Raw genomic sequence first — 17,544 nt, forward strand, 5'->3', positions numbered from 1 at the left:
TTCCTTCAATGATTTGTGATCTTCACTGGTGTCCATGGATTACATGAAATCTTTCCACCTTTATCCACCTTTGTCATAGTAGGGAGAACACGTCAATGTAAGGGGGGTGGGGGGTCATCTAAGATAGCACAAGGGTTAGAGGTAAATTGGGTTCTGGACAGACTGGATGGTGAACATTGCTCGTGCAGAAGCCGCAGCTGCTCTTCTTCGGAATCCTCCGATTGCTGCTCAGCAACTTCTTCTGCGCGTGCGCATTCGGAGCAACAGTCGGGCTACCAACCTGGTCAAACAGCGGGTGTAAAAATGGTAGGTAACCAAAATAAACACAAACCCGTGCAGTGGCTTTCGTGCCATTTCTGTTTTCTATTAACAATATTACTATAAGACTGCACTACATCACGGGCTACGTTTAGGTTAGCCTACACGCCTTAGTTTCTTATAATCGCTGCTGTTACCGAAGGTCAGTAGATATTTTGAGAGCAGCTAGCATTAGCCACACTCCCTTTTTTGGCAGTCAGCTAACTTCGACTGTGACTGGGTCAGCCGCTGGACCTTCATCATGATGGACACGCATAAACCCCTAACATAGCCTTGAGCTCACTGACATTGTCCTCTGTTCATGATTTCATTAATGTCATTACCTTCGGGCTAACTCGGCTAACATTAGCCAGTGTAACTTACTAGCTCTGTGGGTATGTTGATGCTAACCCAACGTTACCTTTCTGGTTGCACAATAATCCTTACTGCATGGATAGTAGCACTCCATTGGGAATTATTTCAGGTTTTTTTGCGGATTTATTAAAAATGAAAGATGGATAAATGAAGTAATTCTCGGAGTTTCCCGATGAGTCCGAAATGTTGTAAAAGCTCAGATGCTGCAGGCAGGCAGCTGGTTGGAGGACATGCTGACAGTTGAATGGAGGCTTTTTAAAAGTAAAACTTTTGACTTATTGTATTTCTTTTCTGTCCAAAATTTCATATCTATCCAGGCTTGAGCCATAGAATTCCAAATATTGCATGATATAAACAAGACGAAAGCTTTTGGAAGCAAAGTATTTTGATAAATTAGATTCTGATTTGTTTTCTGCACTGTTCCTACATACATCAGGGGTGTCAAACTCCAGTTCTCCTGCTGGTTTTGCAAAAATTCTGCCTCATCTGCTGTTGATTACCTGGATCAGGTGTGTTTAGCCAATATGGAGCTTCAATGGCAGGTTGGTTAGAAAACATGCAGGACACCAGCCCTGGAGGCCTGGAGTTTGAACCCTGTGCTATACATCCATTTCTTTTTAAAACAAATGCTATTTTTGGCACGGTGATTGTGTTACGCAGAATCCAGACTTGTTGCCCCTCCGGGTCCTTGTGATGGCATCCCATTTCCATCCTCATGTTACATCCATGACTGTAGTTATCCTCAGTACACCATGTGCTTTGAATATTCACAGCGTGTCTGTGTTGGACAGGCTATAGTTGTGCATCTTGGCTTGATCCATGATTTGTCAGCGAGATTGCCCTAACTTTTTCTGAACTATAATAGTTCAGAGTGTGTTTTAACTCACTGTTGTCTGAATGCCTGTAGATGTTTATGTTTCAGTGTGTGTTCTCGTCTGCGTATCGGTGTGTTTTTGCGTGCTGTGGTGTGTGTTCCCCGCTGCGATAACGCCCGGGTCTGACAGCCCCTGTCCTGTGATTGTACAGCATAAGCTGAAGTCTTCGCAGAGGGACAAGGTACGGCAGTTCATGTCCTTCACACAAGCTGGGGAGAAGACAGCTGTGTACTGCCTCACACAGAATGACTGGAAACTAGAAGTCGCCACAGATAACTACTTTCAGAATCCAGAGCTGTACTGTAAGGAATCCATGAAAACTTCGGTGGACCGGAAAAAGCTGGAGCAGCTCTACAATCGCTATAAAGGCAAGCAGAATTTCTAACTATTTGGGTCTTGGCAATAATTATCCCCATAGGATTTATTTAAGTAAGATCATATGCTATTTAAGAATTAAATATCAACAATGGAAGAGACAGCTTAGTGGAATGAAACAGGGTAAAGAATAATGTGAAACAAAATGAAATAATGGAAAATGGGGGGAGCAAAAATGTGAATATTTGTAATTGAAAAATGTTAAAATTATACATTTTTTATAATGTTTATTAGTTTAAAGACCCACTCCAATAAAATAATGTGTTTTTTTTAAATGGTCTTCTGACATTTTTCATAGGACAAATATAGAGAAAATTAAGCTTCGAATTACATTTTCGAGTAATTCAAATTGTTGTAAAACAGGAGCAGATGAAAAAATGCTGTTTGAAAAGATTGTATTTGTGACACAGAAAATACCCTGGGCTGGCCAAAGGCTCCCTGCTTCGTTTGTAGACGAATACATCCATGTACGTCTTTGTTTTCCTCATCTGAGCTGAGATCTGGATCTAAACTGTACGGCTGGATAGCTCCAATATTGATCACCATTTTTGTTGCACTGGTGATTTTAGGTTGGGGCCGTGAGGAGCTGTAAGTTAGTGAGAAAGTGTGTAAACAGATGAGTGACAGGAAGTGGTGGCGGATTTACAACAAAGCTTTAAGTTAAAGCTTTTTTGTGGAAACAGATCGCAAGTTTTCAGGATTTGGGAGTCGGAAGTTGTTTGGTTTCATTAGGGTTGTACAAAAAATTGATTTTACTGGGAAACATAAAATAGGTCAGATGAGTCCAGATGATTGTTTCTTAGTGAAAGGGGCACCAGGGCAAGAAAAGTGGTAGATAGGATTACCTACTCAGTAGACGATGGTAGTGGTATGGTCTGGGATGGCTGATTGATTTCTCAGGACTTGGCAATAGAATGTGGCCAACATGAAAACAAACCATAAATTGGTTTTAATTCTTGATAAATCAAAAAGGATTTACTCCTGATTTTAATTTGGATTTTCAATATGATAGTCTAAGGGTTGAGATGAGGTTGTAAGATAGTGGCTTAGAAGGCTCTCCACTAGGCCTGCACAATATACCGCAAATTTATTGTTATCGCAATATCAAGCTGTGCAATATGCATATCGCAAAAGACAGCAAATTAACAATAAATGGTTACCTTAGATGTGGCCAAACAATCTTATGGCAGCTTGAAGTGTTTAATGGATTGAAAGAATCCCTTTCTGCATTTGACCAATCAGATGGAGCCCTTCACGTTGTAAACTAATCGGATGGCGCCCTATTATGTTGTATGTTCGCCTTCTATGTCAACAAGGGTCATTTGTAGTATAATTTTTAAGCTGTTGTAATGGAATGGGAATAATATTTTTGGTTGTTTTGCTAATTGTTTATATACCGCAAATTATATCGTTATCGCAATATAAATTACTAATATCGCATATTGCGAGTTTTCTTCATATCGTGCAGCCCTACTCTCCACATAGACGGACCACAACAAAGTCCTGAGCATTATCCACATTCCCTCACTACCCCCTAACCTCTGTTCAGGACTATCGAGTAACCTGGACTCTACTGCAATTTAGACACCTGCTCAATACATTTTTAATTATTGTTATTATTATCATTTCATTTTTTTAACCCCAAATATGCTGTAACCTATTTGTTGAAGTAAAAGCCTAAACATGGGAACATTTTATGAAAACTATTTATGAATCCACTGTGTTTGGATGACGAAAATACATTTAAATGCTTCTTTTCAAATGACAAATTGTTTAAACCCAATGGATTCTGCTCTATATCCGCCAATCTAGTGAGCATCAACTCACACTAGTTTTTCGCAGAGACTTCTGGGAAATTTTCCAGGGCACTCGATTTCGGAATTATACTAAGAGCCCTATAGAGTGCTCTAAGTGCGGGAATTCGGACACACCGGCGATCTTTAAGAATATGTAGGACGCTACTCCCCATCCCTGCTCTTCAAGATCAACCCAATTTTTTTCATCTTCTTGCATTAGATTACCTGGTTCAGGTGTGTTTAGAAGCTAAAACCATCTGATCCAGATTATCATCAGTGATTAGAGCAGGACCAGCTGTTGATTTTGAGCAGAACAAAATCATGCAGCAGTGTTGCTGTTCTATCATTTCATCTATTATAAAAGTGTTCCCAGTGGTCTTTTAATTATCATTGTGCCGTTTTTAGCCCAAATAATTAAACCTGTTTCTAATCTAGCACATAGTTTCTGCAGAGCAGCAGTAGTTTATCAGAAATTCACCTCTGATTTGTGTCCGGGACGGTTAGCGTATAGCGACCCCATGCCCTCTTCCCATCACCCATCTGTTTACACTCTCTCCCGCTAGCTTACAGCCCCTAAAATCCGCAACCTAACATTACCGCTGCAACAAAAATGACGAGCAATATTGGAGCTATTCAGCTAAACAGCTTAGATCCAGATTCCAGCTCAGACGAGGAAAACAAAGACGTACATGAATTTATTTGTCTGCAAGTGGATTCATCAAAATGGAGCGGAGCAGGGAGCTGGTGGTCCCCCCTTTGTATTTTCTAAAAAATACAATCTTTTTCAAATTGCATTTTTTTCATCCGGATTCACAACAATTGAAATGAAGAAATCCTCAGAAATGCAATTTGAAGTTTATTTTTCTTTATGCCTGCAGTGACATTTCATTACTGTATTGATACACTGATTTTCTTCTGATGACAGACTTGTCCCTTAATCTCTGTTTTTTTTCTCTCCATAGATCCTCAGGATGAAAATAAGATCGGCATTGATGGGATCCAGCAGTTTTGTGACGACCTCTCCCTGGATCCCGCCAGCATCACCGTACTGGTCGTTGCGTGGAAATTTCGCGCTGCCACTCAATGTGAGTTTACCAAGAAGGAGTTCCTGGATGGAATGACAGAGCTGGGGTGAGTGCTAACGTCCGCAGCGCGTGACATTCCCAAAGTATCTTCACATGCTGGTCCTCTTTGGTGTAGCTCCAGGAAGGGAAGGCAGGCTAAATATAAAGCCACCCACACTGTGTGAGCTTCACGTTTAGCTAGTTTGTTATTAGTGACAAGACTCTCAAGTGACTGTGTTGACCATGATGGTTTTTGGATGTAAACATGTTTGTTTGACTTCTAGGTGTGACAGTCCAGAGAAATTAAAGGCCCTATTGCCAAGATTAGAGCAGGAGCTAAAAGACAGCGGGAAATTCAAGGACTTTTACCAATTCACTTTTAATTTTGCCAAAAATCCTGGACAAAAGGGTCTAGGTATGTGGAGTCACATCATTAAAAATGGCTGATGTTGCATATGGACGTCATGGAGCCTGCTTATTATTTTTTGTGATTTCCCTGCAGATTTAGAAATGGCCGTGGCTTACTGGAACCTGGTTCTGTCAGGACGATTTAAGTTCCTTGATCTTTGGAATAGATTCCTTTTGGTGAGTCCCACTAGCATCACTGAAATATTACAGAGTTTAAGAAACATTGACACTCAAAATCATTTCAGAAGGTGTTTTATTTTTGACCTAATCGTGGGGGAGAGGTTGCGGTCTGACTGTTTAAGGTGTGGACAGGTGTCTTTTATACAAATAACCAGTTCAAACAGGTGACACTAATACAGGCAACAAGTGGGGGATAAAAGTGCCGCTTAAAAAGGAAGTAACTGGTCTGTGACGGAGAAAATTAGTGTTTGTTTGTTGGAGCTAAATACTTATTTTCTGCTCAAGTTTACATATCAGTACTTTAAAAACCAAACAAAAGGGGTTTCCTGAATTCCTCTTTTAGAGCATCTATGATGAAAATCACAGACCTTTTTTTTTTTTTAAAGTGGAACAGCTTGTAGAATAGATGACTGACCTATATAATAAAGTTCACAGACTTTCTGAGAAGTTCGATCCACCTGTTATCAATTTTTTTGTTTTTTACAGGGACTGTTATTTCCACATGTGTGCCTCTCTGCATGGTTTGTTAGTGGTTTTGGTTTTTATTCTTTAAAGACCCACTCAAATAAAAATGTTTTTTTTTTTTTGAGTTTTAACCTGTTCTTGTGGCATTGTTCTGATGAAGGAGGACATATAAAAAAATTATGCTTAAAATTAGCATTTCTGAGTATTTCTTCGTTCAAATCGTGAATAAGGAGCGGACGGAAGAAATGCCTTTTGAAAAAGAGTGTAGTTGTGTTGTGGAAGCTACAATCAGCAGGCCATGAGCTCCCTGATTCTGATGCATCCACTTGTAGACAAACAGATCCATGTACGTCTTTGTTTTCCTCATCTGAGCTGGAATCTGGATCTAAATTTTGGGGCTGTGAGGGACTTTAAGCTAGCGGGAGAGCATGTAAACAGATGAATGATGGGAAGTTGAGGCAGGCTTACTTTGCTTCAACAGTCCCGCCCACAACTCAGAGGTGAATTAAACTCCTGCCGCTCAGCAGAAACTATGTCCTTGAAAACCACACAGGTTTTAGATTTTGTCTAAAAACAGCATAATTATAATTAATAAACCGATCAAAAGATGATCGGAGCTGGATCGGAGATTTCCCACAGCTCTATTGAACTGTCAGACTGAATAATAAGGTTCAAATGTCTTTTTTGCCCAATATTGTTAAAATATCCACTTTCCATCCTTGAGGCGATTACAATGTAGATGGTCTGTAAATGGCAAACAACGGTGGTTTTTGGTTCTAATATTCTGCTGATTGTGTCCTTTAACCCTTCCAACACCAGAGATGTTGCTGGCGACACGCGCTATCTGACGTCACATCAAGCGTTTACGCCAGGGGTGCTCGCACTTTTTTGGCATGTGAGCTACTTTTGAGTCGACAATTTCTTGGAGATCTACCTTAGTGTGAGTGTGTGTGTGGGTGGGTGGGTGGGTGTGTGTATATATATATTTTTAGTTGTACATGTTAGTTATTTATGTTTATTAGTTAAATGTTTATATCTACATTGTTGTTTATGTACTGATAATTAAAAACTACACAGTTAGGTTACACAAAGACAAATTTTGTATTAACAGATGAAGCGTTTTATTACAAAGACAGAAAGCAGCGACTATCATTTGTCATGTTCTGTTGTAAACCGTGCAATGCGGGGGGAGCGTGGCATTTCAAAGGCGTTGATGGCTCTGTACGAAGCGCGTGCCACGGAAAAAACTGCTTCCTTAATGAACTCGTGTTTATCAGGCGGGAACTGCAGACCCGATAGCAGGAGGAGACATGCGGGGTGGCCGGGGCTTCAATAAACACTCCGGTTGTCCGGAGTGGTCTTCCGCCGGGGATTTGACGTGCCACGGGGAAGAAAGCGACTTTCTGATGACGGACAGAATTTGCACTCAGTGAATTTAAACATATTGTACAGTGATGTATGTTTCAAAGGATGTCCAATTGGCCGATCTGCATGTCAATCAAGTCCCATACTAATCTGTGAGGATTTTGATACGCTTACGGATGTTTTTGAAGTACATTTTTATTTTTTTGGTCATTTATCCTTGCTGGCCCACGATCTACCTTCATGTCCCTGAAGATCTACCGGTCGATCGCGATCGAGGTAATGAGCACCCCGGATTTACGTGATCAATAGGAAACAGCCCATTCCTACGCAGAGAAAAGCAGCTCTCTATATCGGCTTTGCACCGAGATGCAACACATTACTTGAGTAAAGTGTTTCATAACGGCTCAGAGCTGCTTTTCTCTGCTTCAGAATCCATGGAAATGATCTTATTTGCATAAATGGTTTAAGAGATACGGTAGTCGAAAGGAAGTAGACACTGGAGCTAAAGATCTGGTTTTAAGGTTTAACACTTTTGATCAACTGGTTCTCACATCACGTCTTTGTTTTTTTGTTGGTTTATTTTTAATAACGGTAAGAAGTTGCACATAATAAGTGGCAGCATCAGAATTTTACTAAAAGAAAACCCCCAAAAAACACAAAAGAACATCAATAGGAAGCCAAAGAAAAGCTCACACAGAAAAGCAGCTGGTGGAAGAGTGCAGCATGAAACCAAGACAAATGAAATTGTGTGTTTTCCTGCACTTCTCATCCTTTGAAGCTGCGTTTTCTGAAGTCTTCTTATTAGATCAATTTAATATGTATGATCTCTAAAATGACAGAGCTTACATGAGGCCTTACCAATGTTCCAAGATCTGTCTGTTTCAGTAAACATGCAGGTCAGCTCTGCACTTACTCCAACTGCATTACTGTGGGATCATTGCCTCATGTTTACTCATCCTGCAAGAAAAACAAGACCTTTTTAAAGATGAAAGCAGATTTACAGCTTTGGGTTGTGGGGGGGGGGGGGGGGGGGGGGGGAATTTCAACTCTTTAATAAATGTCACCGTTTGTGTTTCTTTAAATCACAGCAGCAAGCATTCTGTCGGAACATTGAAACATTTCTGGTCTCGGGGATTTACAAAAAAAATGTTTGCTGGTGGACACAACCGATGTTTTGATCATTATCAGGGGGGTATTCCAGAAAGCAGGTTATGCTAGTTACCACGGTAAGTTTGAGGCTAAGGGAGCGGAGAACCTCAGCTTTCTGTTCCAAAAATTGAGGTATGTTTCAGGGTATTTCAAGTTGCCATAGCAACTCATGCTCTGAACATAACCTGGTCTGGGGGGTAGTCCAGGAAGCATGTTTAAACTAGCCTGACTTTAACCCTGAACTCTGGCTGAAATCCGCCTAAACTTGCTTACTCTGGGTATGTCGGTTCCAAAAGACCGGATATGAGTTGGCGTAGTTACGCTCGACTTGGTAACCCTGGGTTAATGCACGTGCACAGCAGGTACATAAAGACATTCTCAATGGATCGCCGATTTCTGGAGTCACCATCGAAACGGGTAGTGAAAAAAAGAAAGTGCCATACTTCAGTGAGACGGAGTCTGAGGTTTTAATGATGGCGTTTGAAGATTATACGTCCATAAAAAAAGTAACATGGCTGCATTAACAAAAGAGAGTTTCTGCTTGTATTAGAAGAACAAAGTAAACGCACGAGTTTCTTATCTTATTTCCATTTTCCTTGTGACGCATATATATAACTTATCCAATTTTGGCAACTTAAATGAATTACTTCTATTGGTAAAAAATAATTGAGTTAAATTTATTCAAGCTAATTTCTTACGTCTATAAAACTCAATAATTGTTTATACAACTCAAATTTATGTATTTATCCAACTTAATGTCATATTACTCCAATTCAATTAATATTTTTTCCATCTTAATTAATTATATTTCTTGATCTCTCATATGTCTAAGTTTGAGCCTGCAGATATGCTCATTTTTATAACAATAAAAAGGACGGGGAAAAAAATACACGGTGTGCATAAATTCATTAAAGAATTTTCCGTCATTTACATTACAGTTTAAAGTGGTAGGGGTGCTATATAAACTCATCATCCCCTCATCCCCTCATTAATTCAATGAAGTTGGTGTAACTTTGGTTCTGCCGTTAGATTGTGGGATTATGGGATACCATTCCCTTTGCCTGTCTGGATGGATTTGTGTTTAAGTGTGGGTTTTTGACCAAATGTGTTTAGTTGTTTAGCTGTTTTACTGTTTTGTCTAGTTATTTTCCCCTGTTATGTTTAATTCTTTCTGCACCATGAGTGAGAGGGAGGAAGAGGATGATGAGTTTATTTAGCACCACTACTGCTTCTTGATGTTGCAAAAACTGAAGTTTAAGTCAGTCATTATATAGGGATACATTATAAGGGTCGTATTGCAAATCCACATTAAATTGTTTATTTTAATATTATAAAAATGAGAATATCTGCGGCCTCAAACTTAGACATATGAGAGTTCAAGAAGGACAATAAATTAAGACTTTATAAGTATACGCCATTTACCATTTATTTTTCATTTGGTTAGTTTTAGGTCTAAGTTTTTAATGTTTTTTCAAATTTTAAATATAGTTCTTTCAAGTTTAAAACGGTTTTCAAAATGTCCAAAAAGTTGTTTACAATGACTATTTTTCTTTTATTTTTCTTTTCTTTGCTGATCTGATCTGAGCCCATAGCTCTGTTCTCCATGTATCTGGATGATGGTGTGTTGACCGTATCACCTGCTGCAGGTGTGTTTAAGGACAAACTACAGCAGCAGCATTTGCTTCCAGTTTGGACCATTTGCCAATATTTGTGTCCTGTCTATTTTTGAGTTGTGTGTGAATTTCTGTCAGGTTTGACTTTGTGTTGTTGTCAGCGTTTCTTTTGTGTTGCTCCAGGGTAAACAAAACCAAGAAACACGCAAAAACCAAAATATTTGCAGGTATAACAATTTTCTGAGAGAAGAGTTGCATTTTCTGACAGAACTGCAAAGGTGCTGATATTTTTGGCCATGACTGTAATGAATTATGTAATAGTTTTTAACCATTAAACTTTTCTTTCACATGGATAAAGAATCTGACATCTTAGCATCATGTCAGCACTTGTCTATTTTTGTCTATTGTAGAACGACGCCTCTAGAGTTTGTTTACGCAAAATGATGACGTTGCCACTGCAGACAGGAGAAACATCAGAGGAGGAGCAAGTTTTTCAAATTTGAATGAGGCCGCTCCTGGACGAACTACAGTGAAGGATTTAAATGCCGTTTTTAGTCTTAATTCTACTTGATTGAACAATAAATGATATAAACACTATCGTTAGGGAGCAGTTGTCCCAACCCCCTGGTTATGGGTCGGTACTGGTCAGTTGGGACCGTGCCACAAATCAACATTTTTTTCTTAATAATCTGATCCGGAAGGAGCTTTTATTTTGGAAAACAACTGCATTCTCTTCACGGCATCCAACTCATTCTTGAAGTCACTCGCTCGGTCACCTGTCGGAAATCCATCCGCTACTTTCTTAAAGCGGCTGCATCGACCAAAAAACCCCAAAGCTAGTAAAGTTAACAAAAACCAAACATATTTGGAATGTTTCTTTTCATAGAAGAAAACCAGTGAGGAAACAGAAGGAGAGCCTTTGACTTCAACAGAAAAGAAATCTGCATTTAACAGAAAAAAAACAGGAGTCTGTACTCCAAATATGAGTTTATTTTGACAGTTTTTCCCACAGACCATAATAATGATGTAGAATATTCAGCAACCACCAGTCTAATGTTACAAAAAAAAAAAAAAAAAAAAAAAAAAAAGGTGGGTTCATGTTTATTTTTATATACAGAAAAATGCTAGTTTTAGTGACCTTTTTTATTAATTTTTCCGTCACACCTTAAACGTCAGACGAGGCTGAAGTGGGCATCTTGATTTTTTTAGCTTCTACTTAGACGGTTATGGGCTATGGGGAAGTCTAGATCCCATCTTAATGGTTCCTACATGAAATCTAGTGTACAAATAAAGTTAAAAGCAGCTCCAGATATTTCACCGAGAAGCTAAATATTGATATAGATTTATCAGACGCCCACTTCACCCTCATACTGGACAATCCATGAAAATATAGTCTGACATCAAACTCGTCTGTGGTCTGAAAAAGGTTTGAAATTGCGGGTTTAGAGACTTTAGCGAAACACAGAGAACAAAACGGCTCATCCATCAATGAAGACACATGTTGGTTTTAATCCTGGAACCTGGTTTCTGTTCAATCTGGTTTCTGTTGTTTCAGGAACACCATAAACGATCCATCCCTAAGGACACATGGAACTTATTGTTGGACTTTGGTAACATGATTGCAGATGACATGTCAAACTATGATGAGGAAGGTGAGCACGAAAACATGGCGCCCCTCAAACACTTTGTGTCTGAATTCCTTCCCTACTCCCTAACCACTAAAAACGATATAGTGCGGGACTATCTAGAGCCCTGGATTTAAAAGCAATGTGGACACCACGCCAAATATGACATTTCCTGAAGTAAAAACCTAATAAATATGAACATTTTACAAAGACTATTTATTGATCCACTGAGCTCTGATGATGAAAACTTGGATGGTTAAAAAAAATCCATTTTAATACATTTTTTTCACTTGGAAAATTGTTCAAATGCAATGCATTGTGGTCTATATTCACTAATCGAATGACCATCAATACACACTAGTTTTTGCAGAGACTTCTGGGAAATTTCTTGGGCACTGGCTTTTGGAATTGTAGATTCGGACAGCACTAGAAATATGGTGTACGCACTATTTAGTGCACTATGTTGTGAAGGAATTCGGACACAACCTTTGTCTGTCACTCACACTGAAGGTGTTTTTTTTTGTTTTTTCCAGGGGCGTGGCCGGTTCTTATTGACGATTTTGTGGAATTTGCCCGACCAATTGTTACAGGATCCAAACGTAAAACTCTCTAAATCCAGACGGATCCCAACTGGAAACGAGAACGAACAGAACTCTGTTTCTTTTACAGGAACATTGGGATTTTTTTAAAGACTTGTAAAAAAAGAAATTGTAGACTTCAAGGAGAAAACATGAAGCACTTGAAACCATCAGGAAACCGCCTGCTGGGATCTGAGTCGAGACTGCAAGAACGTCTGGCGTTTCTGTCCTCTTCTGACTGACACGGACACGACCAGACTCTCAGCGCCCTGGATGCCACGCCGCATCACCCCATGAGCCGGCACGGGCGCAGCATCCGAGGAGCGTCGATGGCCGTTTGCGCTCTAAATGCCGCGGAGAAGAAGGACCTGCGTGTTTAAAAGATTCCTCCTAGCCAGCTGCGTTTTGCTAACCGAGGCTGCGAGCGACAGCGCAAACGTCCCACACCTTACTCTCACTTCAGAGTGCTTACGACACCAGCACCGACTGAACTGATGCAGTTTTTACTGTACATACTGTATCTAACGGGACAGTTTACAAAGATGAACTATATGAAGAATAATATAAAATGCTCAGTTTATAAATGCAAAAGATGATTGTTTTTGTGTACAGTAAATGCTAAGATCTTTAACAGGACGCCTCAGTATCGTGGATGATTATGCTGTTGGTTTAATTGTTCGATGGGTGTTCAGTCATGGAGTCGTGAGCTCATCATTGAAAGCATGTTAAACCCCATGTTTCTGTTTTTTAAGTCACAGCGGGCCGCTTTGATCAACACATTTCACTTAAGGAAAGGCTTTAATCAAGATAGTGGATGCTGGTTTGTGCTATTTGTTTGTCTGAATAATCTGAGTTGGATGTCAGTTTAATGTAAGTTTGTTCTTTCCATCCTTTTTAAAAAAAAAAGCAGATTGGGGAGAAGTTTTGTTTTTTACTCTTTATACCCCTCGAGGATTTTGTTGGTTTCAGCTGAAGTGAGGATTTAGCAGCATCTCAGAGGAGCTTTGGAGACGATAAAAGGCAAACTTTTGCAATTGCATGGTACATATCTGTAAGTTCTGGCAACGAGAGGCGGCTAGTTCTGGAGTCAGGACACTAAAGAAGGCAACAAGAGGACAAAGTATACGCCTTAAGAAAAAAAAACAAAAAAAAATCAACCTGTCTGATGATATTTATACTTTTGTTCAACCCATGTCCTCAGTGTTACTGAAAGTAAGGAACATTAGAATATATTGTTGATCATCATGTAAGGAGCATAAGTATATTGTTCATTTAAGAAAGATGAATAAAGCATGAGTTTTTTTCATAATCACCCTTGTATTTAGTTGGTTTGTTACAGTAAACCAGTGGCAGAGCTAGAACATTTTATATGGGGGCAGGAGGGGGGCAGAGGACTTTGGAAGGGTGGCAAATGAAAACAGCAGAGTGGACGGCCATTACAAATGAAAAGAGCAGACAGATTGACTTCAAACGCTTTTATTTGTTTTAATAATCTAAAACAGCATTTATTTTCAACTTAAGGGGTGGTTTTATTGATTCATACTAAAATTGGGAAGAGTAGGCAAGGGGGGTGGGGGGGCAATTCTTTTACTGGGTTGGAGTCTGCCCCTCCCAGCCCCGTCTCTGCAATAAAAAACAAGATTTCTGAAGATTCAGATGATGGAAACAGTTATCAGTTTAGAGCCATTGACAAACATCTGGGGGGGGGGCTTTACCTCCCCTCCATACGCATCTCCACATGTGGTCCACAAATCAATACATAACAGATTCAACTAACTTTGTGGCGATATAATACAGACCACTTCTTATACCTAAATGGATACTATCCATCTATTTATTATTCATTTAGTGTTTAAAACTCTAAATGAAAATGCCTTTTAACAGAGAAATTGATATTGTTATTTTAAAGTCCCACTCTGATAATCTTTTGATCTATTTTCAAACCAGTCTTTTATTTATCACTTTATCGTTTTTAATCAAAATCCCCCAAAAAATGGTCTGGTTTTCCTGGAGACAATTTCTGCAGAAAGGCAGGAGTTCATTAGAAATTATCCTCTCCTCGTCCTCACGCTCATACACGCACATGCTCACAAACAAACAGACATTATACAAGGAAGGTGGGGTCTCGGACCATCTGTCCCCTACCACCAAAGCGTGACTCTATGACAAACTGTGTTGGGAGTTTTATTTATTTTTTTATTTTTAAGGGGAAAATTAATTTTTTTTTAAATCTACCCCTCTGCACTGTAAACTGGAGCGTCATCACTCAGGGTCCAGAACCTTCCACTCCATTGACTTCCATCATAAATCCAGAAATGATAGGACATTTTTATGAAACAGACTGTAATTGTGTAAAAGTTAAAAGCTTAGTACAAGTGAAGGAATTGAATCTTACTTTTGTCCTAATAATTAAGAAAATGTGGCTGAACATTTTGAAACCAAGATGGCCTAAATAGCCGGAAGTGTATAATATATGTAGTAAATATTTTCAATATTGTGAATGCTGTTCAGCAAAAGGGTAATATAGTTTTTCTCAGTTGCTTTGGTACATTACTCACAACGGAATTAAAGTTTATTGGGCACAACCTAGTGGCAGTTTCCTCTTAATTTCATCCAATAGCACATGCTTTTGGACACAAAGCTATGACTTTAGAATGGCTTTTGATCATTATTAGTTTGTTGATACCATGCCTGTAAAAACTAACTGTATTTGTACAGGCTGAATAGTCATTGTTCATACAACTAATAATCTTCCTTTCATTGCTTGTATCATTGCACACAAACATGTCGAACATCTTGTCCAACATTTTGTACATTCATTTTAAAATACTTTCATTGTGTTTCCATGAAAATGTCCATAGATGATTATTAAAGGTGAGCCTTCTCCACTGATGAAAAGAGGTGTGTGAACTAGCAGTTGAAACCTCTTCTCCACAGTCATTCACAGCTGAATCACATGAACCCCCACTTCACAAACACGTATGCTGTAAACCAGGAGACAGGACTGGCATGAAGTGCATTCAGTATCTACAAAACTGCAATACACGGACGGTCAGCCTCAAAGAAGATGGGTGAGGAGACGGGTGGAGGAAGGGGACTAAACTAGGTAAGAAGAGGCCAACCGCATGGACAGATTGCTGGTGAAATCAGGGCTACAGTTGTGGATTGTGTGGTAAATGATGGCCTCACAATGGATCTGGCTGGTCAAAGGCTGCAGCCAAGTGTTGGGAGAACATGTGTCAGTTCAGTTATTCAGACTCTGTTGGGAGAACAGGTGAGCAAACTGTAACTCTGTAAGCTCTGTACTTTCATAGTCATACAAGAGGTTTCCTTGGGAATTGACCTGGTAAGCTTTTACATGTAGACTTACAATTAACTATAACTGTAGCTTGTGGCATAGTGAGCTGCAGTGTAATAGTAAAGAAAATAGTTTTATACTACAGTACTTTCAAATGTAGCATGTTTACATTTGTTTTTTTCTGCACATCAAAAAGGATTGCAAGACAACATAGTTGTTGAAGAAGAAATATCTATTCCCCTTTTGAATCAAGAGTAAAAGTGCATATTTGGGGTCTTGATCTTTATTGAATTCTAGTTTTCAAAAGGTCATACATGATATAGTTTTCACTTTACATGACATTGGGAAGCACATTCAGAGTAATCTGTCCCAATAAAAAACCATGTTCCAACCTTTTGAAAGGTGCTGGAGTCATAACTTGTCTTTATGACGCCACTGATGCTTTCAGTGACAGAAATACTTGTTTTTGAAGATCTAATTATCCATTTTGAAGAATGGGTTTTTCTTTTGAAGCAATTTTGAGCTAACTTGCTTTCATGCAATTGACTTTCCATTTTGAGAAAGTGACTCACTTTTGGAGGTTTTCTACCATGTTTTGCAGTTTGCACTAATTGTTTAAAGGAACGCCTTAGCTGTGGTGCAAACTCTAATACTGTTGTGAGAAAAAAATGCACCAAAGCCACTGAGAAAAACTGTAATGTGAAAAGGCTAAATGATGCTCAGATGACACTAACTTTGACGTGTCTCTGTTGGAAAACTAGCATAACAATACCTATAGAAAGTTCAAATGAAGCAAAAAATACTTTGACGCCCAGACCACAATTGTACAAAAATTGTAGGCTTTTTTTTTTTAAAGTAGCCCAATACTTTTTTAGTTGCTTGAAGTTTAAAAAGATTTTCTTGCCTTATTTGTCCCACTCCAATCATCTTTTGATCTATTGTAAAAGTGTTCCCAGCACTCTTTTAACTACAATTTGTTTTTAGCCTAATTTTTTTTAAACAGTCATTTCCCAGGACATAGTTTCTGCAGAGAGGCAATTGTTCATTAGAACTAGCCTCTAAGTCAGGGGTCGGGAACCTATGGCTCGCGAGCCATATATGGCTCTTTTGATGGTCACATGTGGCTCGCAGACGAATCTTTAATTATAGTTTTTTTTTTTTCATTAGACCAGTCCTTCTCGGGCGCGATGCGATGCCAGAGGCGCGCAGTAGTAGCAGTGCTTAGAGAGAAGGATCTGCGCCAGCGCTATCAGTTACTATTATCTATTATCTCACAGAGTTTGTACCAGCCTGAAACCTGTAAATTGCCGTGCCTAAAACTGCGCGCTCCCGTCTCTGAGAAAGAGCGCGCAGTAGCGGAGACGGGATTTGTGAGGAAGAAAGCAGGGGTGGGGGTGAGGGGTTGTGGGCACGGGCAGCAGGTGAATCGCGCAGGGTTTGTAAAAACGTAAAACCCGCTGCCCGTCACTCACTGCAGCGTGAGTGTGTGTTTGGCTCCCCGTCTGCATGTGATCAGTCTGTCTCACATCTACAGAACATTCAGACCTACGATGACGTTTAGAGTCTCAACGCCTGAACGAAGCAGAAACTCACCATGTATCAACCAGACCAGACCATCAGCAAAACCACCACGAGAAATACTCATAATTTATCAGCAACAGCATAACGATGTTATTAAAAAGAATCCACAGACTTATAGTACTCTAAAAATGTTAAAATCACATCAAATGCACACATTCACTTGTATATTTAGTTTTAAACATATTGTAGCGGACTGAGTTTAACGTGGCTGTTGGGCCGCATTAAAAGTTCTGGAGTTCAATGAACGCATCAAGCAGAGATCTGATTGGCCCTCAGTTCTGTCGCTCAGCCTGTTGTTAGGTAGTTTGGACCAATGGGGTTCAGCTATGGGCCGAATAAGGGAAATGGGAGGGCTGGAGCGGGAGGGGGGAATATAAAGTTGGGAGAAGCGCTCTCGTCTCGGCGGGAGAGATTCAGGAGTTGCTGAATTAATTGTTCGGCGTTCGTTGCGGTCTACAGTAACCAGAATAAAGAACCTTAAAAGAGGTTAAGTCTCCGTG

At 39.6% G+C, this 17,544-nt stretch overlaps 1 protein-coding gene across 2 annotated transcripts; it reads left to right on the top strand.

Moving 5' to 3' along the window:
* Positions 1-173: 173 nt before the first annotated feature.
* LOC101172367 (DCN1-like protein 1) lies at positions 174-13,477 on the top strand. 2 transcript variants are annotated; one of them, XM_004081498.4, is made up of 7 exons: positions 174-306; positions 1,699-1,915; positions 4,681-4,849; positions 5,067-5,197; positions 5,285-5,367; positions 11,518-11,614; positions 12,121-13,477. In XM_004081498.4, exons 1-7 carry the CDS (start codon positions 304-306, stop codon positions 12,198-12,200), a joined length of 780 nt encoding a protein of 259 aa, XP_004081546.2. In that variant the 5' UTR covers positions 174-303; the 3' UTR covers positions 12,201-13,477. The 2 variants fall into 2 exon arrangements, with proteins under 2 accessions (XP_004081546.2, XP_020568509.1); XM_020712850.1 differs by lacking the exon at positions 174-306 and having other exon boundaries at positions 1,439-1,915.
* The last annotated feature ends 4,067 nt before the right edge of the window (positions 13,478-17,544 follow it).

Source organism: Oryzias latipes, chromosome 21 (assembly GCF_002234675.1).
Source record: "Oryzias latipes chromosome 21, ASM223467v1".
Taxonomy (NCBI): domain Eukaryota; kingdom Metazoa; phylum Chordata; class Actinopteri; order Beloniformes; family Adrianichthyidae; genus Oryzias; species Oryzias latipes.

Coding starts and splice junctions, on each gene's coding strand:
- LOC101172367 (XM_020712850.1), top strand. CDS start 1,570: ATGCCTGTAGATGTTTATGTTTCAGTGTGTGTTCTCGTCTGCGTATCG. Junction 4,850..5,066: donor GATGGAATGACAGAGCTGGG/GTGAGTGCTAAC, acceptor TTTGACTTCTAG/GTGTGACAGTCCAGAGAAAT. Junction 11,615..12,120: donor GTCAAACTATGATGAGGAAG/GTGAGCACGAAA, acceptor TGTTTTTTCCAG/GGGCGTGGCCGGTTCTTATT.